The 24697-nt window shown below is 37.7% G+C and overlaps 2 protein-coding genes across 3 annotated transcripts in view; one reads left to right on the forward strand and one right to left on the reverse strand.

Moving 5' to 3' along the window:
• The window catches only part of LOC106867230 (serine/threonine-protein kinase TBK1), a 258492-nt gene that overhangs the window by 127434 nt on the left and 106361 nt on the right, over positions 1-24697 (reverse strand). The window lies entirely within an intron of this gene.
• Positions 1-24697, forward strand: part of LOC106873834 (serine/threonine-protein phosphatase 4 regulatory subunit 1) — a 49386-nt gene that overhangs the window by 4685 nt on the left and 20004 nt on the right. The window contains exons 1-6 of one of the 2 annotated variants that reach the window (XM_052976819.1): positions 28-697; positions 1151-1255; positions 5293-5358; positions 12605-12763; positions 14652-14776; positions 18227-19128. In XM_052976819.1, coding sequence (XP_052832779.1) covers positions 1154-1255; positions 5293-5358; positions 12605-12763; positions 14652-14776; positions 18227-19128 — 1354 coding nt within the window. In that variant the 5' untranslated portion in view covers positions 28-697; positions 1151-1153. Of the gene's footprint in view, positions 1-27; positions 698-1150; positions 1256-5292; positions 5359-12604; positions 12764-14651; positions 14777-18226; positions 19129-24697 lie in introns of those variants that run through there. The other variant, XM_014921343.2, reaches the window with a different exon arrangement.

The raw sequence follows: 24697 nt of genomic DNA on the forward strand, positions 1-24697 counted from the left end.
TTTTTTTTTTTTTTTTTTTTTTTTTTCTTTTTGAGATGAGAAATTTGTATTGGTTTGTATCAAATTTCTCTTGGGGACAGAAAATTTTAGCTTTCATCTGTCAAATACTCTCCTGAAATAGTATATGGTGTTGCCTTGGTGGGAAATAACTTCTGTAGATGGGTAGCAGTTTAGCTTTAACTGGAATATTTGTTGAAGGGAATAAGTTGAAATTGGTGCATCTTCAAGAACATGTGTAAAATTAGCAATACTGATTGCAAAATATTCTTTGGTACTTTAAAGCAGTAAATACCATCCTCATGCAGTGGAAATGTGTTTGTAAAATGATTAGTTTGGTTCTAAACCATTCTTTGAGTTGTGTAATGGATGTTTTCTTCCCAAAACTGTTAAAAACTATTTCCATGGTTAAAATGAGTTTTTACCATCGGTTGTCATCGTTGATGCTTCGCTCTTAAAATTTCCAATAAAATTTCAACGAGCCGTACTCCTTCCTCAGAAGGGCTACTTCTTCACCCATTGTACTCCGATTTTGTTTCTGTATTTTCTTTTCTATTGTTTGCTCATTATAAAAGATGATAGCAATGATCATCTGTGGATTAAAGCCTATTTCAGTGCAGTTGATAATCCATTTTCTGCCCAAACACCATGTTAGAATTGGCGGCAAAACTATTTTCCAGTTAGCAAGCTGTTGATTTTTGTGAGTTTCTTCTGATTTTCTTTGTTTTATGTTTGACAAGGTTTAGTAGTAGTAGCAGCAGTAGTAGTTGTGGTGGAATAGCATAAAGTATTAGTTTCATATCTAAATATTAAAGGGCAATGAAGTTCCATACTAAATTATGTGATCTAGATACGCATAACAAATATAAATTTTTTTTTATCAGTGAAGTACAATAATCTAGTATTTTTTTTTTTTTAACTTAAAACCATTTAAAAGAATTTAATTAACTTAGTTTCCTTCTGATGAATTGTTACTAATTAATCTTAATGATCTCGACCAGAATAATAGTAAACCCATTCTGGTCTCTGGATTATAAGAAATATAAGTATTACAGCAGAGAATACTGTCTTGTCAAAGTTTTTTTGTTATGTTTCTGTGTTGTTCAAGAATTTTTCTAAATGCTCACATGTATTTCTGGATTTCTTTCAACAGTTGATGTGCAAAATGGCGCCTTTGCTAGGAAGAGAAATGACTGAACGTTTGTTTCTTGCCCGTTTTACTCAAATGTGTTCAGACCCTCTATTCCATGTGAGAAGGGTAAGCTATGGGCTCGTCAAACAGCAATATTTTTATTTCCCTTTCCTCCAATAGATCGGAAGACAATTTTATATGTAAATGGTTTTCTAGAAATTCACCTAAACTTCAAGGTACATTTGATACCAGATAGCTGTTGTAAATAGCATTGAATTGGTTCTCAGCAAGGGTCAGTATAAGACTTAGGCATTAAAATTTACCTGTAATATATTGAGGATGCTTTTATAATACGCAAATATTTTTTTCTACAACTGAGTGAAATCATAGTTGTAGCTGGTGGCACGTAAAAAGCACTGTTCGAGTGTTGGGTCTCATGGAGGCAGTAACGGGTGAACAAGACCTTTGGTGATATACCATGCTTGTTTGGACCTGTTGAGCCAAGCGAGACCAGCTGATGCCAGTGTCAGGTCATTGGCACCCGTGCTTGTAGAAAAACACCCGCTACACTCTCGGTGTGGTTGGTGTTAGGAAGGGCATCCAGGTGTAAAAACCTTGTCGAATTAAATTGGGACCTGGCGCAGTCTCTCTGACATAGCAGTTTTCAATCAAACCGTCCAACCCATGCCAGCATGGAAAGTGATTATCTTGACAGTTTCTAATAATAATTATAAAATATAGGATTTTTGTTTTAAGTGTGAACTGGCTATGAAGTCTAGTAGGGTTAAATAGGAATTGGAGGGATCGCTGGTATAAAGGAATGATTTGGTGACAGACAAAATTAACTGAGATATACTGACTTTCAGTTTATTTTCAGAATAAGGATTTGGTAGTGTTGTTAAGCTACTGTTTGGAATGTAAATTTAGTTGAAATCTTAATGGAGAGCTGCTAGGCCTTTAAACTGGTCATATTTGACCCAAACACTACCATTATTGTATGGTGAAACTGGCTTTATCTGGTCTCTCACACCTAATCTAATGTGTCATTCTACAAATAATCACATGGGAATTTAAGCACTACAAGGTAATGAATGATTAATTGAACACCATGTGAATAAATTAGCATTACTTGACATGAAGTAATTTAAGTGTCAAAGGGTTAAAATAGGACATTTGTATCATAAAACCAGGCCCAATCTCAGGTAGGTTGATATAAAGTGTTGAAGTACACTCCCATCAAAATACAAGTATCTAAACTCCTTATCAAGATAATGAATTTAGTGAAATGATTTCTGTAATTGAGTTGGTGTTTGAAACTTAATGGAAGGTTTTAATTTAGATTAGATTAAAACTGTCGGTTCACAGTTTAGAAGCCTGAGTGATTTTGGAGTGGTAAGCATCGAGTGTTAAAATGGTGTTTGCAATCCAAGGGGATTGTTCTTTTCTGGCAGTCCTGTGGCTGGGTTTGAGAATTTAATGGGTAAAAACAAGATTTTTTTTTATAAATGTACTCCAGTGTCCTTGTCACTTTGAAATGACATCAATTACATTGGGACAGGTATGGCTGTGTGGTAAGAAGATTGCTCCCCCTGCCTCCAACCCCACGTTTCCTGGTTTTGTCCTTGGGTGAGTTTTTTTCTATAGCCCAGAGCTGACTTAGTAGATTTGGCAGAGGGAAACTGAAGGAAGACAACTCTCTCTCTCTCGTTTGTCCCCTGTAACTTAGTGGTTCTGTAGAAAAAACCAAAACAAAACTGCTGTTAATTCAATTGACTAAAATTCAAGGCAGTACCCCAGCATGGCTCCACTGGATCAAAACATCATTTAATTAACTTAATTTTAAGTTCATTTAAAAGACTTTCACTTCGAAATCTAAGAGGTCAGTTTTTTTCACCAGTTTTACGAGAATGGTTCCTAGTTTTGTGATATAAACTTACTGATTCAATTCTATTAACCTACCATACCCAGCCAAAGTATTCTACCTGCCTTCTGCTTATACTGGCCAGATCTGACCTCTTACACCTGACCTATAATGTCACTAAAAATAAGCACATCTTGAAGCTATGGTTAATTTACAATAAAGTGGGGGAAAAAAAAAATTAGCATTACACTTGCAGAGTAACCTGAATACTAAAGCAGTTGGGCTATCTATGTTAAGACCTTTTCTAATTTGCTAAACTCTGTGCCATGACCGACTTTATAATGCTAAATCTATTTGACTAAATTCTTTTTCTGTCAGTCAAAACGGAGGCTGTGTATTTCTATGGAAGGATTAATTAGTTTATTTATATTTTTGTTCCCTTTCTTCCTGTTTTTAGTGTGTTGGGGGCTCCTGAAAAGACTGACGCTTAGTTAACTGAGCAGGGCTGTTCAGTTTTAACAGGTCTCCTTGTTTAGAACAATTCTAATCTGGTTACAGAACTTGGAGATTTGGTCTCATATTTTGTCATCCTTATCAATTAATGTTTTTTTTTCCATGCTTGGATGGGTCGTGTCGAGTTTATTGAGGCAGATTGTTTACAGCTAGATTCCTTTCTTGTCATTGACCCTCACCTCTTCCCAAGCAAGGTAATATTTTCCAAATGCCAGGCATATTTTCACAAGATTGGAAATGACACTGCTTGTATGTCAATGACACTTGTTTATAATTATCACGCAGAGTGTGCATGTGCTGCTGGTTGAGATTCAAGCTTAAGTTCACAGCCATGTCTGGCATGATTTGGATTGTTTGACTGGAGCTGGGAGATCCAAGCTGTCTGGTTTTGGTATGGTTTCCATGGCTGAATGTCCTCACTACCAACCACTGGCTGTGAAGCAGTGGGAGCAGAGGCTTTGTGCCAGGTGATGGGATAATGGTCTTGAAGGACACATAATGAAGGTTTGATTTCTCGTTTCATTAAATTGCCAGTCCTCCTCCTTTGTGGTGTTGTCAAGGTTTCCAGCCGGCAAGCAATTTAGTTCAGCTGTGACTGATCCTAGGTCATGTGTTCACTTGAATCTTTGTAGTAAATAAATTTGGTACTGCACCATTTTACATTTTATTACCTCGGTTCTCACTTTGGTAGCTACAGCAAAGTTCATCTGACCAGTGTTCTCTAAATACTGCTTTCATTTCTCACTGTCCAATGCTTTCCTGAGTGGCTTATCTCTGCTGTAGACTGCAACAGTATGAAAACCTGTTTGTGTGGTTAAGAAGTTTGCTTTCCAACTGCATGGTTCTGGGTTCAGTCCCACTGCATGATACTTTGGCCAAGTGTTTCCAAATATAGCCCCAGGCTGATGAGAGCTTTGTGGGTGGACTTGGTTGATGGAAAGTGAGAGAAGCCTGTCATAAATATCCATATCGCATTGTCTTCACATCACATGATTGTTGTAAATTCCCATTACATTTCCAATATTCTGTGAAATATTACCTTATTTGGAAATCGGTGAGGGTTGGCAATAGAAAAGGTATTTGGTGATAGAAAATCTGCCCTATCTGATGCGTGCTAAAGCTATGAGGATGTGTGCCTTTCTAAATGTCTACATTTGGCACTTTCACAGGGAAGCATTCAGCTAAAACCTCTGCTTCTAATGATGAGTGCAGTCGAAAAAAACCATGACACTGAAATATAGGTGAGTTAGCAACAGGAAAGGCCTTCAGCTGCAATGCAGTGATAAATACTTGGTAATCCAGTGATAAATACTGAATCCTTCATAACCATCCTGATAAAATATTCTTCAACTTGCAATTCATTCCCAGTATTCAAACATTAAGGATGTGGTCCTCTGAAAGGGCAGGTTTTTAATTGTAAAGACTGGATAGTTTTATTTTGTAGAATCAGTGTTACTGTTATTTTGAGCTCTTTATTAGCTAAAATGTTAAACCCTTTAGCATTTAAACCAGCCGTATCCAACCCAAATACTTGACCCATGCAATGTTCAAACCAGCCAGATGTGGCCTATCACACCTTTCTTACAATGTCATTCTAAAAATAACAATCCTATCAATGAAATTTCAAAACTGCAAAGATAATGCATGATTAATTCAAAAGGAGGTGAATAAAAGATGGTTACATTTGACAAGAATAGTCTGAATGCTTATGGCTTAATTAACTTGGAAAGCTTGGCACTGAGTTGGTTGCTATTTCCAACAGTTCTATACTCTTTATATCTTTCTATAGATATGTGCGTCTAACTTTGGTGAAATATGCACAGTTGTAGGAGGTGAAAGTACAGAGCAAAATTTGGTAAGTAGACTTTTTCCTGTTTGCTGTAGAATTCTGTAATTTTTGTTAAAGTGCGTGTCAAGATGTCCTTGTAGCGTTTAAGACCAGACCCATTATTTTTTATAATTTCTCAAAAAGCTGCAGAGCTGTGGACATAATGTTATTGATTGCATTAATTTTTTTTGTTTTTGTTCATTAAATTACGTTAGTAGGATATACTGGATGGTGCAAAAGTAGTTATGCAGTTATGAAAAAAGAACCTGTACGTTTTATCAAAATTAAGTTACAATAAAAGTTTTATTTTAAATGTAACGTGATTAACGACACTGAAAATATCAAATGAGGCTAATTTAATGTGCTGATAATTTTAATGAATTATTATAACCTTCCACCACCACCCCACCCCCTGTATACAAGTCCTGAAATTTGATGGGGTAGGGTTTAATCAGTTAGTGCCTCCAGCATTTCACTGGTACTATATTTTATCAACTGTGAAAAGATGGAAAGCAAAGTTGACCATAGCAGGTTTTGAATTGAAAGCATAACACAAACCAGAACAAATATGGGAAATTTTCTGACTCTCAAAACATTTCTGCTATTCCTTATATAAATTAAAAACCAATTTAGGTGTTTTTTTTCTCCGGCCTGTGGTCAGGAGCTTGCCTCTCAACTGTGTTTCCAGGTTCAGTCCCTTTGCATGACCCCTTGGTCAAGTGTCTCCTATATCTTGGGGCTAACCAAAGCCTTGTGAATGGATTTGGCCGACAGAAACTGAAGGAAGCCCCCTCCCCCCACTGGCTGACAACCAGTGGTGGGGTGTTTACATCCCTGAAATTTTGCAGTTGTGGCAAGAGAAACCAACAATAAATACTAGGCTTCAGAGAAACAAAAGTCCCAGGGTTGATTTATCCAATTAGAATTTGTCAAGGTGTTGCTCCAGCATGGCTGCGGTGTCATGACTGAGACAAGCAGAAGATAAATGATAAAATTTGCAAGTAGCGAACCTTCAGTTGGAAATCTAAAGTTGGAATTTATCCATAAATCATTAACTCATTTTGTTTGTAATTTCAACCTAGAATACACTTCTTTTTCTCTGTTTCATTGAATCTAAAGCAAACTCGTTTCCTAAAACTGTGGACCATTTTGTGACTGAGATGCTGCTTACAACCGAAGCTCTTGGATTAATGTTCCTTTCAAATTTTGACACAAGGCCAGCAATTGGGGGGGGGAGGTTAGGTGATTACACTGACCCCGGTGTTAAACTGGCGCTTTTTGACCTCGATAGGGTGGAGGGCAGCATTGAACCTGGTGGCATTGGAACTTGGAATTGAATGTTAATGGAAAGGTAGTGTGTAAATTTTGATTTATATGCAGAGACAGGGTTAACATAAGTTAGCCTGGAGAGGGACAGTAAAATTGAAGAGCTGTTGTGGGCGGATTGCAAAGGTAAGTCTTGCAGTTGAACATTGAATGCATAAAAATAGATGCAATCTGCTGTTCATGATACTATAGTTTCTCACACATTTTAAGGAGGATAAATATGACAAACAGATAGTAGCAAGTGCAAAAAGTAATAGGTTTACATATATATCTTCTTTTATTGTCCGTTTTAAATGCTGGTTAGGCTTGGGTCCACAAGGTTCCGTAATCTGTTTTGACACAGTTTCTCTTGTTCGATGCCCTTTGTAATGCCAAGCACTGTAGTGTGTACTGGGTGCTTTATGTGGCAGCATCACAGGTGATTTTTGCATTGCAGGGCATAGCCTAATGATCAAAGGTGTGGTTCTCAGGATCACAGGTTCAATTCCCAGAACGGCTGCATATTGTGTCCTGGAGCAATGCACTTTATTTCAGTGCTGCTGTCCACTGAGCTGTAAAGGATTCACCCTGCAATGCATTTCCCCTTCTGATCAGGGGAAATGCTGACCTGCACGGCTAGCCAGTGGGGTCGTATCCTTCAAAAGCAATGCAAAGCGCATTGTGAACAGCAATCTATAGCATCTGGTAGCCTGTTCAGTACCATGGTTACACACACACACACACACACACACACACACACACACACACACACACACACACACACACACACACACACACACACCCCCATACATTGCCATTTGTTCTATAGCTTTGAACTTGACCAAACTAAAATTCTGGTTAAAAAATATGATCTACAGCTGTAATGGTAGCATACGGATGGCTTTCAAATGATGTATTCTACCTTATTCGTTTTTAACTTGCCTCACTTCCTCCTCTGTGTACAATGAACACAAAGCTTTTGCATTCCTTTTCATGGGTTTGCCTCTCCTATGTTACTGCAAACACACTGGACATTAAAAATCTCACCGTCCATTTATAAATGGATGGTTGGTAATGGGACTTAATATGTAATTTATATTAAGCCCAGGAAGTGGGGATTGGTATTAATCCTTTCTTACCTTTTACACCGGTGCCTGTCTCTTTATTTATACTATTACTTTTCAACACCTGGCAAAAAGCCACCACTACCCAAACTCAATTGAGGGAGCTTTTCCTTTTTGCCTTTGTCCAGACACAATCTCTTTTCCTTTATGTCAAGTTATCATCATCTGGAATGTTTTTAGTAAGGCATGCAAAAAAAGAAGAAAGATGCATCAGTTTTAAGTCTTTTAAAGAAAATCTCTGGTTGGATCTGGTTTCTTATGAAAGATGTTGAAGACCTTTTCAGTTTCCTTTTGTGTTACTAAAATAAAATAGTTTTTGTTTTTAATTTGTTAGGTTTATTGAAAATAGAAATGTCTGATTTGCCTCTGGCATCTGTTGTTACCATTTCGTTGTATTTTTTAAATCTTTCATATTTAGTCACCACTTTTGAATATGACTGATATATTTATCTCTTTTCTTATATTCTGTTGAAATGGTGTTTCAATTTGAATGTAAAATAAATTAGTAAGTTAACTTTGCTGCTATTAAGCTGGTGTGTGGATTATAAAACAGCCTGAGATTTTCAGGGAAAAACTTTATGAAGTTAAAACAGTTTCTTTTGAGAACCAAGTATGGTCTCACGCGAGTTAATATGAAGAAATTAACTTTTTAGCATTTAGACTGGCCATATCCAGCCCAAATATTCAGTTTTATGTTCAAAGTAGCTATATCTGGCCTCTTGCACCATTGAACAATGTCATTGTAAATATAAGCAATCACATCATCAAAATTGCAAAGCTATGCGACAATGCATGATTCAAAGCAATGTGAATCATCATCATCATCATCATCGTTTAACGTCCGCTTTCCATGCTAGCATGGGTTGGACGATTTGACTGAGGACTGGTGAAACCGGATGGCAACACCAGGCTCCAGTCTGATTTGGCAGAGTTTCTACAGCTGGATGCCCTTCCTAACGCCAACCACTCAGAGAGTGTAGAATGAACATTATATTTGACAAGGAAGTGCTCTGAATGGTTAATGTGGCTGTTTTTAGCTGTTTAGATGAGTTTCCTTTGAGGAGTTTTGTCTCAAAAGAAACCTTTTAATTACAGGTAAGTACAGGTGAAAATCACTGCACTGCAAAATTGTTTTAACCATCACCATATTAGTTTAACTGTGATGAGTGATTCTAGCAAAAGACTTCAGGAGTTGGACATATTGGATAGCCATGACAGATACATACACATGGATTGCATAGAAAAGTTTGTAAAAATAAAATGGAATTCAGAGCCAATGTTTAAGATATTTGCATATGGATTTAACCATATATGCACTGTTTTTCTTCCATCTTTCCATCTGACAAACAGGTTTATGTAGTTTAATAGTTTTCCAGATCCAAATTTTGGCTTAGGAACCTAGCAAACCACTTATAAACTCTCCTCCCAGATGTGGCACCATCTCCATAAACATGTTTTTTGCTCTTTGTACAGCATTCTGTCCTTTCTGAAAATAAAGAGTATCAAATGACGAAAATGTTTGTCATTTTCCTCCATTTCCTTTTTCTTCTTTTTTTTTTTTTTTTTTTCTTTTTTTTTTTTTGGAACATTCAAAACACATCTCTTAATGTATCCTACAGATCAGTTATTCTCGACCATTTTAATAATATCCAAGTCGGATCCAAAACCTTTTTTTTTTTTAAATTTTAAAGAGGGTCACCAGAATGAATCATGATTCAATTAAAGAAATAGTTTTATTTATAGAGGGAAGATTGTTGAGGGCAGCCAGCACGATGTTTGAGAACCACTGGTGTAGATACACTTTGAAATGTTATCTTTCAGAATCTGTATATATGCTAAAAGTCAACTGTGAAACAAAGTCACTTGTTCAAATACCCCCATTTAAAAGAAAAAAAAAGTCACAAGCTTTTGTTCTAACTCCGTAATTTTTTTACAATAACAAGGTTTTTTTTTAAACATAACATCCTCTGTTGGAAAAATCCCAAATGTAATTAACATAAACCAATTGTGATGCACTAATCATTAAAGAATTTCTCGATCATCTATTTGTTAATTTAAATTTGAAAATGGTTTATAAAATCAGTTATGGTATATATCTTTGGATAGGTGTGGCCGTTTGGTAAGAAGTTTATTTCTAAACCACATGGTTCTGGGTTGTCCCAATGTACGAAACCTTGGGCAGGTGTCTTCTACAGTTTGGGCCAACCAGAACCTTCAGTGGATTTGATAGACAAAAATTGAAAGCTGTGTGTGTGTACATAGACACAGAGCAGACTTCTTTCACACACACACAGAATATCAGTGTTTATCCCCTGCCTCACGTAAAGACCAGTGTTTGGGAGAGGATACTAATGCAGTAAATACAGTGATACCTTACAGTATGAGTTTAATTCATTCCACAATCAAGCTCTTCTTAAAATTTACTCGTTTTACAAATCAATTTTCCCCCATTTCAATTAACTAAAATATAATTCGTTCCAGCCCCCCAAAAAACCACTCAATTTTTAAATTTTTATGGGTTTTAAAACAGAATAGGTGTGCTTACAAGTAAAATGACAATTGTGAAAAAGAGTATGCGAAAGAAATATGTAAGCTGGTTTATTTAACTGAATTACCTTAAAGATGTGACGTGTGCTCGTATTGTGGATTTCTGCTTGTACTTCAACATAATTTCACATGAGTCTCTGCTTGTACAGCAAATTACTCATACAATGGTGTGCTCGTACTGCAAGGTTCTACTCTGCCAGGTTTTAGAAGGAAGGAAAAACGCTAGTTGATTCCTTCAATTAACAATTCTTAAGGGCTGTGCTTCAGTCTAACAACTTAAATAAGTAAAGCATGTTTTGTGATGTAGTCTTGGATCCTTGATGCAAACACTTGTGCCCTAAAGGAAACTCTGGGCTGGCCTGGTTTTTTAAATTGGCTAACGTTGTTGGAAGTGGATGAGTTGTCATCTAAAAAAGAGCATTTTGCTGGGGGGGGGGGTCTTTCAACAAATTCCATTTGATATGTTACAAGTGTGGGAGAATTGATTTTAAAAATGATAAAGTACTCAGATGCGGTCTTGGGTGGGTTAATATAAAAAAGGGGCTTACCTTTTAAATAGTAAAAGGTGTACTTTGAAATAATTTCTAGATGAGTTAATCTATAATGCCACGTGTTCTTTTTTTTTTTGTATGACAAATACAATACACTTAGTTTTAGAGATGGTTGAGTGAGGGGACACCCCTATGTCTCTTTCTGTAATTTGCAATTCTTTTAGAAAGATGGTATTCACAGCAATTAAGACCAAAAAAACTAGCATTTTGTTGGTTACAATGATGAGTGTTCCAGTTGATCTTACTGGCTGTAATTAATGGGCAAATGGCTGAGCACTCTGGACACATTTGACCACAACCTAGTTCTTAAGGAGATTCAGTGTGACATGTCAGACCATTTGAAATAAAGGTACTGTCCCATTTTGCCAGGATAGGGTCTTGCTCAATGACGATGCATTGCCAGGTATTAAACCCCTGACCCCACAATCCATGTGCCGAATGCCTTAACCACTGAGCTGCATTCGTTAACCTATTAGAGGAATTATTTTGAAAGTGGTGTCAGTCCTCTAAGATCAATTTCATCAGTTAATGCTCAGTTTTCCATACTTGCATGGGTGGGATTGAGTTTCTTGAGCATATCGGAGACCCTTGCTGTTGCCAACCTTCACCTGTCTTTCGACACAGGATAATATTCTCCCATTGCCAGATGTGTTTTTCATGGAAGACTGGAAACCTCCCTCCCTAATATGATAGTGATGCTCATTTACCATCAGTTGATGTATAGACATGGGTACACAATTAGCATGATTCAGTTTCCATTACTGAGTCCACTTGGAAGGCTTTGGTTAACCTGAGACGCTTCCAGAATGTATTGCACATTGGGACTGAACCCCAAACCAAGCTTCTCAACCACACAGCCATTCTTGCACCTTTCACTAATACAGAATAAAGTACTTAAAATCCTCTGGAGTATTTCTTTGATCCTTTTGGCATTTAAACGAGCTGGATTGACTGTTATCCTAAAAACAAACTCATGTCATTGAAACCAGAAAGCTATGAGATGGTGCATGATTAATACAAGGCAATGTGAATAAATAAGCGTTAGCATTTGGCAAGAGTCTAATGCTTTAAGAAATTTTTAGAACCTGTATGACCAATGTCCTGCTGGCTAACCATGAGCAAATCCTTGTTACTGGTTTTAATAGATGGACACTGAAAGAAACTTGTTTGTGTGTGTGAGTGTTTTGTTTCTTTATCTTGAGATAATGAGATTGTTGTAAGTGACTGCAGTTGGTTTATAATATCCTCCAAAAATAGGTCTGGCCACGAGGAAGTATAACCTTGCTTGGAAACTGGTTGCAGGAAGAGTACCTGCCTCAATTCCTATTTGACCAATATAAGCTTGGAAAAGACATTGAAATGTTGTTGAGGGGAACTTTGAAATCAGTGTTTGATGGGTGTGTTGTGGGCTGTAAGTTCAATCCTGCTGCACAGCACTGTCTTCTGCTATTGATAGAATCTGAATGGTTGTGTGAATCTAAGTTTATTTAAACCCCTTTGATACCAAACTGCTTGAAAATGCCTCTGCTTATATGAAAGCAGCTTCCTGTTTTAAAATGGATTTAAATTAAATTTCCAAAGACTATGTTGTTAATGAGTTATTTGCTAAATGCTTATCAAAATTAATTGAATCAGAGGCAGTTTCAAGAAAAACGGTAACAAAAGGGTTAAACTGAAGAAGAAAAAAAAAAAAAAATCGAACAGATTCCAATTAACCATGGAAATATTTTTGCTTTACTTTTGCAGCTAGAAAAGTTTGGTTCACTGTGTGAAGACAGTGTTTGGGGTGTAAGAAAAGGCTGTGCCGAGTCTTTTATGCCATTGGCATCCATATGTTCAGTAGACGTACGAAGAAATGTCCTTACCTCGTTATTTGTCAGCTTACTCTGTGATCAATCTCGCTGGGTAAGAAAGTCTTCTTAATACCTTTTTTTAATCATTTCGGCTTCAATTTCCATTTGTAAAGTGTTTGGCTTAAGACAAAGCATTGCTGTAGCGAGATTATATTTGTCTAAATGTTAGAGCTAGCACCGTGTGATAATGAGCCTTTTGTATATAGTGCCTGAATGCGAAACTTACTGGAAAAGGTTAAAAGAGGGACTGTGGAGGCAAACGCGAAAGTAATGATAGAGAATAGAATGGAAAAAGAGACAACTGAGTATCTAAAGTGTGGATAGACAAGTCAGTAGTAATGTTGATGAATTTTGGGAGACCTGGAACTTTTAAGGAAGCAGTGTCTTGACAGATTAAAAGCTGAAATGGATAATTTATTCTATGACTTGGCAATTCTAAATGAGAAAAAGCAGTTCTGAAAGTCATGGATGCACTTTGTTTTTCCATGTCCGCTAATGATAGGTATTAAAATAAAAAAAGAAAGTTGTTTGGAAGATGCTGGATATCCAAAATTTAGTTTGTCAGTACCCAAGAAACAATACATTCAAGACATAAAGACTGACAAAATTGCATTTGTCTGATTGCACCTCTGTAGACAGTTTCCAGAAGAGCATCGATCTTGTAGACATGATGCGTGCATCCAGATTGGTGATGCAAACCCTAAAGCACAGGCATATCATTGCTATGCATGGCCAGCAATTGGGTGACAAAGTTCTTGCTGAATGATGCTAAGACACCTTTAGCCTGTTCAATGATTGTAGAGATGTGCCTCGTCCACAGATTATTGTAAATAGTTATGCCTAGGTTACAGTCACCAGCAGACGTATTAAAGTTGGTGTTTTGGGCTGTTTTCTGAAAATACGTTGTGGTGCACTTGGTTCACAACCAGCTTAGGTTGCCAGTCAACAAGTCAGATTGTGGAAAACCACAGTCTATATACAAGGTACAGTAAATAAACTGTTCTGCTAAAATGAAAATAAGACTGACATCTCATTTTAACAGAATATTTACCAAAATTACGTAAGAATTATCTTAAAATACTAAAGAGTAAATTTATTCAATAGAATCGCTATTGGCTTCAACCACAGACCCCAAATGGCTTTGGAATCTCCTGCAACTCTTCTGGACAATCTCCTTGTTTAAGTTGCTGAAAGCTGCCATAATCCTTGCTTTCAGTTCATCTTTGGTGTTACAAGGTGTTTTGATGGTCTTTCGCTCAACTGCACCCCACACATGATAATCAAGGGGGTTGGCATCTGGGGAGTTAGGTGGCCAGATGTTAGGGGTGATGTGGTTGCAGAAATTGTTAGACAACCATGGCTGGTTTCTCCTGCTTGTGTGGCATGGTGTTGCCAGACATAGTCTTCCAGTAGCTACCCTCTTGACCCAGAGGAGCGATATCTCCTCAAGGCCTCCTTGTTGAGTCTGAAGCCATGTGGGAAGATAAATGGGGGTATAACGTCACCATCACTAGTGATCATTCCAAACACCATGATGTTGACTGGATGTTTGATTTTTATCACTGTCCTCAGATTAACACCCAAGCAGTCTGAAATATTCATGCTGAAGCTTCCACTGCGAATGCCAAGCAGTACAGCATGTCGTTCCCAAATTTCAGGCAGAGTGAATTGTGTCATGGTGCTGCTTCTCTCACAGTGTCCAACTGACCCTACTATACTGTGTAGTCAACAAAATCAAAAGCAAACAGTACGCATGCGTGAGATTGAAAATATAAAATGGCGGTAATTCAGCCATCATACCTTGTGTGTGTGAGAGCATGTTAAATGTTGGCCAAAATATATACGTTCAGGTTAGGGCTAAGTATTTGCTGTTTTGTTGAGCACTTATAATTATATAAGTGAGCAGATGTATAAATTCTGGGACCAACTTTTTGTTTTAGGTTCGGATGTCAGCTTTTCAAGAATTGGGTCCATTTATATATACATTTTCCTCTCCCAATAATGACTCTGGTGTGTATATTAGTGAAGATGGTATGTTACATGTGTCTGAAGATGTTGCTGAGAGGTGAGCACATTTTCACTTTATCCTCTTTTTCTCTATGGTATTGTTGTTGTTGTTATACTCAAGTATTTTACATGACACAAAATGCTTAAAGCTTATTGTTACCATATTTCTGTTGTGATACAGTTTTCTTTGAATTAATTTCAAATACTCTGCTACCTCTTCTGAGGTTTGGAATATAAATTAACATGAAAGTTCAACAAGAAGTTTTTAGATCACTTTAACCCTTTTGTTACTATATTTCTAAGTAAAACACGTCCCTTATGAGTTTTAATTAAATTCTAAAAGAATGACAAATTTAGACAGGTTTCATTAAATAAGTAACTTTTGTATCGATATAATTTTTGGAACACAATTGAAGAAAAGGTTCTTAATCAATTCTGTTGCATAACTTTTGTCTCAAAGTGACTCTAATTACAGGTAAATATACGTAAACAAGCCATCGTTTTTCTCGGTTTGTTTCCGCAGTGATCACTTCAAACAAGCTTATATTTGCCTGATTTCTCTATCTCTTTCATTGAAAAGCTCTCAAATTCAGAATCACTGCTTGATAGCATGATACTTATCAATTTTAAAAGTTGAAAAAAAATCACAAAAGAAAAAATGTGGAAAAAAATCTCTCCAAATTCACAGAGCTGAGATATCATGTCAGTTAGATACTGTAACTTGACTATTTGCAAAAGTGAAATCCTGTGTTTTCATGAAAGTACTAATGAGATTTGTTCTGAAATTCACATTTAAAAATCAATGGCTTCACTCAACCAGGTTAGTAACAAATGGGTTAAACCAAACAGCCTATATCATAAAACCCATGTGATCTTGGGTATTGATATCCAGCGTTAATTGTTTTAAATGTTCTTGCATTGAAATCACTCCATCGTTTGTCCAATTAACTCAAGATGAGGAAATTAGTTGACCAACATTTACATCAGTTGTTGTTAATTAGGAGATGACTTAGCAACATCTTGGCTGATGTCGACGTTGCCTTTTATCCTTTCGGGGTTGATAAGTACCACAGTTCTGTGAGGAATTATTTACATTCGACAGATATTTGTCCTCAGGTGTAGTGGTTAAGAGCGTGGGCTACTAACCCCAAGATTCCGAGTTCGATTCCAGGCAGTGACCTGAATAATGATCTCGAAAAATACCTTAGGAATGAGAACCCAGGATCGAAATTTCCCCAATACACCTGAAGAAGGCTGGAGGGTATATCAGCCGAAACGTGTTAACAACAAACAAGATGACAAATATCCATCAAACGTAAATAATGTTAAATACCAGTTATATACTGGTGGCAATGTCACCATCTCTCCCCACCCTCTCCCAAAACTTCGGGCCTTGTGCCTTTAGTAGAAAGGATTATGTAGCAAGTGAAAAGTTATTTGATGGAATTCATATTTTCTGATTCCGAGACATTTCTTCTGTGTCTCAGTTCTTTGATTGAACTGAACTGCATAATTGAAAAATGCAATAAAGGAATCAGATTTTCCAATGTTGACGGGAAAACTTCCTAAATCAACTTATTTATTAGACATGTTTTGATGTGTTAATGATTCTGTGGTAAATTTGAAAATGTCTATCTTTATAAAATTAGGTCAGCCAACTGTGTGGCACCTTGGGTGAATGCCTTCTATTATAGCCCCAGGCTAATGGAAGTGTTGTGAGTGGTTTTGGTTGAGAGAAACTGAATGAAGCCCATCGCGTGTGTATGTGTGTCATCGTCATTTAACACTTGTTTTCCATGCCGACATGGGTTGAACTCTTTGGCAAGTTGGAGAGCTGCACCAGGCTCCAATTGTCTGTTTTGGTGGGGTTCTTACAACTGGATGCCCTTCTTAATGCCAACCACTTTACAGTGTACTCAGTGCTTTTTATATGGCACCAGTGCTTCTTCATGTGGCACCAGCATGGGCTCATGGCTTCTGGTAGCAATTATAAAATGTGGGAAACCAGTGAATGTAAGAAATAATTGTAGCAACTGCTACCGACCAATTGAGAATTTTTGCAGTCAGTGCTAATCTTGATGCATTCATCTTGCCATTGTTGGTGCTCATTTTGTAATGTGTGTGTGTGTATTCCTGTTTCAATAGTCTCAAGAATTTCTCATCAGGACTTAACTAATTTAATTTTCTCTTAGTATACTTCATCAAGTGTGGTAACAGTCTCATGAAGAATTTAGTAAAATATCTTTGTTGGGATTAAACCGTTTCTTTTGTATGCAAGCTGAAATTTAGCCCTATGACAACAGGTTTTTTTTTATCAGGCAACCAGGTTGCACTGACGGTGATCATCTCGGCCAAGATCAGCAATTAGTGCACAACAACGGTTTGGTGCATATTTACATCAACCGCTTAAATGCATCCACTGTTTATTTAAGTAAACTGTCATCACTGAGAGGACTGTAAATTCCATGAAGGACCAGAAGAATTTGCTAGGAAGTCATAATGGAAATTGTGGTGCATCCACCAAAACTGCTGCTTTTATACTATTATGGTGATGAAGTCTTGAACTGAGTTGGAAATAATTACATGAAGAATCTAACAAAACCTTGGTGGCCTCTATTATCGATTCTGTGAGTGATAGTGGGTATTTATATCAATGGGTACAAAACTGCAGCAGATAGGGCCGTGTATATTCAAATCATCTGATTCAAAGCGAGTATACAGTGCTTGTAAATTTACATCAACCAATGTTATGGGGTGAATGGAAGATTTTTAATTGCGATCATTGAAACTCTTTAGCGTTCAGATTAATATAAAGCTTATTTAATCATTGTTTTCAATTAGTTATGCTTTGTGTTGTAGCTTTGAGATTTTAATAATGCATTTGTTCAGTATTAGAATGACATTGTAGGGTAGGTGTGAGAGGTTGGATCTGGCTTGTTTGAACCTAAAACAAGTAAAATACTCGGCTGGTTTAAATGCCAAAGGGTGAATTCAGGTAGTTTATCTCCCAGAACTGGCGCTAGTCTTGGGCAGGCTTCTATCAAGGCTGCCAACTGCAGTGTTATTCTCATTATTGTTATCATTTAATGTCTACTTTCCATGTTGGCATGGGTGGATCGGTTTGACAGTAGCTGGCCGGGCAGAAGCCTGCACCAGACATCTAACTGTTTTGGTAGGATTTTCACAGCTGAATGCCCTTCCAAACACTAACCACTCAGCAGAGTGGACTCAGTGCTTTTTATGTGGCACAAGCACAGGTGAGGTCAGTTTTGGCAAGGTTTTTACAGCTGGATGCCCTTCCAAACATCAACCACTTTACAGTGTGGACTGAGTGCTTTTTTTAAGTGGCTCCTGCCCTGACCTTGCAAGACAAAAACATCTTTTGAGAAGGGAGGGGGCATTGGAAGAGGTGATCTTGTGTCAAAATGAACTTTCATCAGAATGTTGTGCTACAATATTATTAAGCATTTGTTTTTAGAGCTTTAATTTGACTAAATATTTGTTTCAGGAACCTTACTGATGCTGAAAAAGAAGCTAAAATTTGTTGTGATAGAGCGAATGAAACAAAACAGCCGTCGCCTTCTGTGGAAGTGGATGATGAACCAAAAGTAGAAACTGACAACAGTTCTTCTCAGACTTCAGAATATTCCCAGTCCTGTGATAAAGCATCTGTTGAAATCTGTGATAAACCTTCAAGTCCTGCTAATATTGTAGATATGCAGATAGATGCTGCAGAGCCAACAGCTGAAGCCTCTGAGTTAACTGAAATCAGGCTTTATACGGAAGAGATTTCTATCGAGGAGAAGAAGGCCAAGTCAATCCTGTCCACAATAGCTGCATTAAAGAGTGATGCCACTTGTACGAGCGAAGTAGATCAGAGAGAGTTGAGTGCAGAAGCTACAAGCAGTGAACAACAACAACAACAACAACAACCAGAACCTAGTTCAGAAATGAATATTCCTCCTCCTCCTCCTCCGCCTCCTCCTCAGACATCTGATCCAACGTCTTCCGAGGTCTTCAATGCGTTTCAGTATTGGAGGACTCCATTGCCAGATATAGCAAACCTAGAGTTAGATTTGGCTGCCAGTAATAATAGTAAAGATGATAGTAATTCTGCAGATAACTTGTATGCTTCGAAACTAACACATCAAGACCAAGATAGCAATTCAACTTGGTGGTCTGGGGACCTGCTAAGCAGTTTAGCTAATATGGATCTTAGTAAATTTTGGCAAGTTCCTTCAGACCTCCAATGGGTGAACTCTGCTGCTGAGGTTGAACGTAGTGCTGCTCGAATTATTCACACGGCCAGTATCAGCACTGTGTACAATCCATCCGAAACTGTTTCCAACATTGGTAGCACCCATTTGTTTGGTCATCACGTGAACGAGTCTGCAAAAGCCATGGGTGATTGTAAGTATATTTCTTTTTCACTTTAGCAATGTATTTGCTTGTTTTCTAAAACCTTGTCCCCTTACGTCAGACCTCCAGGCACCATTCCGATGTTTGCTGTAAAGATTCTGTTGCACCATTCCATATTGCCACTCACCACCTGATTTCTCTTTTACAACCTTCACATAACACAACCCACTGAGGGCCCATTGACTAATGGTTAGTGCGTTTCTTATACAGTTGCAAGGTTATAGTTTCAATTCCCAAGCTAGCAGTACATTTCACATTGCTCCAGTCCACTCAGCTGCAAACAGGTATGCTGTCCATGGGTAGTGGGTGAGATTGGCCACTCACATGCCACAGAAACTGGGCAATCAGTCCCGTGTGTCATAGAATTCGAGAGTGTAATGTCCAGGGTTTCTTAATGGTACTATGCAGAAAGGTACCGTTTCACCAAACGATCCTTGGAATGACACATTGTCTCTGCCACATTTGTGTTATGCCTTTCATGCATGTTTCACCTCAAGTGTGGGTCATGCTCCCCTTATCTGTTTATCACTTTGCTGCATATATTCATGTCTCTACTATACACTATAGTCCTACTTATCCATATTATATCATAAAGAGACTGCCTAAAGGTTATCTGGTTACGAAACATTAGGTGCAGGCATGGCCGTGCAGATAAGAAGTTTTGGGTTCAGTTCCAGTGTGTGGCACCTTGGGGAAGTGTCCTCTAGTATTGCACCTTTGTGTGTGGATGTAACAGAAACTGAAAGAAGTGTGTCTTTGTCCCCTTGTCTTGACAGTGTTGTAAATGATTGCCACTGTCATACAAGCAGTGTCCTTTACTTGTAATGTTCTGTGAAGACGTGTCTGGCCCTTGTGCTCTATTGCAGAGGCCGGAAGCACGAGGGTTGACCAAAGGGCATTCGACAGTGGAAAGTCTGCCTCAGTAAACTCTGTCCAACCCATGGCAACCTGGAAAAGCAGGTATAAAATACAGATGTTGATACAAGCAAGACTTTCTAGTTGAAAAAAATTCTGAGAATTATTTAGAAAGTGAGTTCACACTCTTTCGGGAATGTTAATATAAATTGAGTTGAAATCCTTAAATATTTAAATCTACTTGTTTTCTGTGTTACTTTTGGCTGCAGCAGCCATTTTTTTGGCTTGTTTCTGTATTTCAGGTGAGATCTTGTCACTAAACACTTCTCTATGATAATTTGATTTAACCAATTTGTTAATGTATTTCTGTTGAAGTACACTACCTTTGTTTCAATGAGTTGTGGAACTATTGAACAATGTAGTAAAATAGTTTTGTCATTTTTGATGGAAGTTTTAAGTTTGGATCACTTTAAGCCATCCATATTCTACCAAAATATTCTGTTTTATAATCCACCTGGCCAGGTGTGGTCCTTGACACCTACCCTGCTTTGTCTTTTTAAAAATAAACGATCATCATTTGTCTACCTTCCATGCTGGACGATTTGATGAGAGCCGGCTAGGCAGAAGCCTGCACCAGGCTTTGTAACCGTTTTGGCAGGATTTTTATGGCTGGATGCCCTTCCTCACACCAACCATTCAGCAGAGTGGACTTAGTGCTTTTTATGTGACACAAGCACAGGCGGGGTCAGTTTTGGCAAGGTTTTTACAGCTGGACGCCCCTCCAAATGCCAACCACTGTACAGTGTAGACAGTAATCTGAATGTTAAAAGGGTTGAACGGGAAGTTTTTCTTGTTCCAGGGGTTGTGGTTACTGCTGGGTTGATAGTCAAAAGGGTGAAAGGGATCTATTTGTAATGAATGGTAGCAAAAGATTTTTATTATCAACATTTCAATTCAAATTTGTACAAGCTTTGCTTTTGTTTTACGATATGTTTAGGATAGTTGTCATCTGGTCGAGCTTGCTTGGACATTTTTTAACCCTTGCCCATTGTCCCTCTGTCTTGGATTAATTGAGGGAGGTCTTCAGGGTGACGTTCAGTGTCTCTGGTGAGTCTATCTACATACATGGTGTTCTAACAAGCTGCTCAAGTATGGTCGTACTTTGGCTTCCATAGCAGTGGGTCATTTGCTCTTGTTTAGTGCCCCACCACAGTCCTGCAAAATGCAAGCACCTTCTTATTATGGAATGGGGGGTAGGAGACAGGCAGATTTACATACAGCTGTTTCTTGTGCTCTTAACATACAGGTGTAAGTTCCATTTAGCTTGGGTTTTAGTTGCTCCATATAAAAGAACTGACTAATTGTCTGACAGGGTTGATTCCCAGACAACATCCTGTCTATTTAGATCTGATCTTGCTTAGGATAAGCTTCTAATTTGTGATGCTATGAACCTATTGTGATTGGATGATTGTCATTTCTTTGAACCAGAAACTAATTCTGTTTGAATTCTCTTAATCACTGGATTCTAGTCAACAGTCTTTATACGAAATGTCTTGTTTTGAAAAAGGTTGGCAAACTATATCTTTATATATAGCAAGCTTTGAAATCCGTTATGTACATGTTTTATTTTTATATGCACACACACACACACACACTTCAGGAATGTAACCGCATGTGGACTGTTGGCGATTTTTCCATTTTTTTCATTCTTCCTCTTTGGACTTCACTGTTTCTGACAAAGAGCCATGCTCGAAATGTTGACATCTCTCTCCCTCCTTCATCGATCGTCTAACTAATATATTTCTTGTGCATGTCCTCACATTCAGGGTTTTTAGTTTTTTTTAAAATTATATGTATAAGCACCCACTACAGTCTCTGAGTCGTTGGTGTTAGGAAGGGCATCCAGCTGTAGAAACATTGCCAGATCAGATTGAGACTGGTGCAGCCTCTTACTCACCGTCCAACCCATGCCAGCATGGAAACCAGACGTTAAATGATTATATATATATATAGCAAGCTTTAAAATCTGTTATGTACATATTATGGTTTTAATTGAAACTAATAAAAGTTTCATGGCTCTGAAAATACAATGGTATAGATGCACTCTTATAGCATGTTGCATATTTCCATACAACCATCACACTCACAAGCTCTATCTATGCAAGCTTGTCCAAACATATTTTCTAAGGCATCCAATTAATGGTAGCTTGAATTGAAACCCTGTGTATATTATATATTTATCTTTCACTGGATGGAGTCCTTTTTCTTTTGAGCCCATCAATCGATATATATATATATATATATATATATATATATATATATATATATATTCATCTATATAAATAATAGTTTTGAAATTGGCTGCATGAACTACATGCTTTATATAGCTTGTTCTCTTGAAATTCACTGGGTGAACCACACATTTTTCATGTTTCTGTTTTATTTTCTCTAGATATATTGAGAAAATGTCATAGATCCATTAACCCTGTTAAGTTATCTGGTTTTTCAGGTCTTGGCATTTGCAATGATAAAAGAAATGATCAAATACTTATTACAAATGTTCTTAAGGAATGTTGTTTGATGTTGCCAAATGTTCTTAATGGAGTGGATGTGTTTAATCAGAAGTTTGCTTACTTAACGCATGGTTGGTGATTCAGTTCCACTGCACAGCACTTTGGGCAAATATCTTCCATTATAGCATTGGGCCTTGACTGGATTTAGTTAACAGAAAGCTTTGACTTGGATTTGGTTGACAAGAACACAAGGAGCTTGTCATGTGTCTGTGTTTTCCTCATTTTTCTCTGGCTTGGTGTCATTGGCTTGCAGTCTACCATGAAAGCAGATCTTGGCTTCGTAGCAAATAGCACTGTCTGTCTGTCTGTCTGCCTCCAGTTCCCTGCATAAAACATGTCCAACCTGTTAGTTGCGAGGTTGTTATCTCACTTGGAAACAAGTAGGGGTTGGGGACAAATTGTCTTGACATACTCTTGGCTCCTGCAAACATGGCAAAGCAGACATTAGACCAGTGGTTCCCAACCCTTTTATTTAAACGAGTTTTCTCATAGATGCATCTTTGATATGCTCATCCTTGTGTGTGTGTGGATTTTGAATTTAGTTGATAGACCTCCAGTACTACCTTTACGGGCCACAGGTTCAGAACCACTGCATTAGAACAACAACATCCCTCATTAAAATAGACTAGAAACATTTTTTTTTAGTATTCCTTTTTTAATTTTTGGTTTCTAATAAAATTTAATTTTCTTGATAAAATTTTGAAGTATTGTTTTAAGATCGTTTAAGTAATTCATCTCAGAAATTTCAGCTTAATTTTCTCGGTTAAATATTGGTTTTAATTTACTTTTTATGGTTGTTCAAATATAAAATGACTGTTTTGTGTGGTTGTGAGTTTGGTCCCAACAGCATGGCACCTTGAAGCAATTCCTTTTCTGGGTGGGATGTGGTCGACAGAAATGTTGTGTGGTGTTTATGTGGCTGTAATTTAGAATGCAAAGGTGGATGAATACCAGGAATTTTCCCCTGCATGTCAGGGGTTTGTTTGACCCTTGTGGTACTTGTCTAACCCATTGAAAATACACTGCCTTTGTTTTGATTAATTTTGAAAATGAAAAATTTGAGGTATAGAAGGACAGATATGGGTATGTTACTGTTGATACGTGAATACTCGAGATGAAAAAGAAGGCAGGGTTAGGGTTAGGGAATAAGAGAGAGAGAGAGAGAGAGTAATAGTGGAGAAGATGTGTTGTGACCTGCTCTTGAGGGATATGGGGGATGGTGAGAATAAGTGAGTTTTGACTAAGGGCATCCAGCTGTAGAAACTCTGCCAGATCAGATTGGAGTCTGGTGTAGCCATCTGGTTTGCCAGTCCTCAGTCAAATCGTCCAACCCAGGCTAGCATGGAAAGCGGATGTTAAATGATGATGATGATGATGATGACGACTGGGTGGGTGAGCAGAATAGAGATGATTGTTGAGCAAAATACAGGAATAGCTTGAGGTTTTTTTGCCTTGCAAGTTACTTGGTGACCCTGTCAGTGCCTGTACCATCTATAATCCACCTGCTCCACTCTGTAAAGTGGTTGGCATTAGGAAGGACATCTAGGCATAGAAACCATGCAAAAACAATGGAACATTGTGCAATTCCAGGCTTTGCCAGCTCTTGTCAAGCCATCCAACCCATGCCAGCATGGAAGACAGATGTTAAATGAATCTAATGAAATAGTATAATTAACCCTTTTAGCATTCACGTTATTCTGTCAAGTGTAATGCTTATTTATTCACACTGTCTTTGAATTAATCCTGCATTGTCTTATACCCTCGAAGGTTTCAATAACAGGAAAGTTTAATTTTTGGAATAGCATTGTAAGGTAGGTGTGAGAAGCCAGATCTGGGTAGTTTTAACATAAAAGAAGTAGAACATTGAGGATGGATAGGGCTGGTTTAAATGCTAAAGGGTTAAGCTGGTATTTGGGACAAACTGACTTGGAATTGTACTGGAATGTTTCCCGATCGCTTTAAAACAACCAGGAGCAGTCGTGGGTGGGGGACGGTAAGGAAAGTTTAGTTATCTACATTACAATCGTCTGTAAAAATGTCCTCTTTTACTTGTTTCAGTCATTTGACTGCGGCCATGCTGGAGCACTGTCTTTAGTTAGCAAATCGAACCCAGGACTTATTCTTTGTAAGCC

This window comes from Octopus bimaculoides, chromosome 1, assembly GCF_001194135.2.
Source record: "Octopus bimaculoides isolate UCB-OBI-ISO-001 chromosome 1, ASM119413v2, whole genome shotgun sequence".
NCBI classification, from domain to species: Eukaryota; Metazoa; Mollusca; class Cephalopoda; order Octopoda; family Octopodidae; genus Octopus; species Octopus bimaculoides.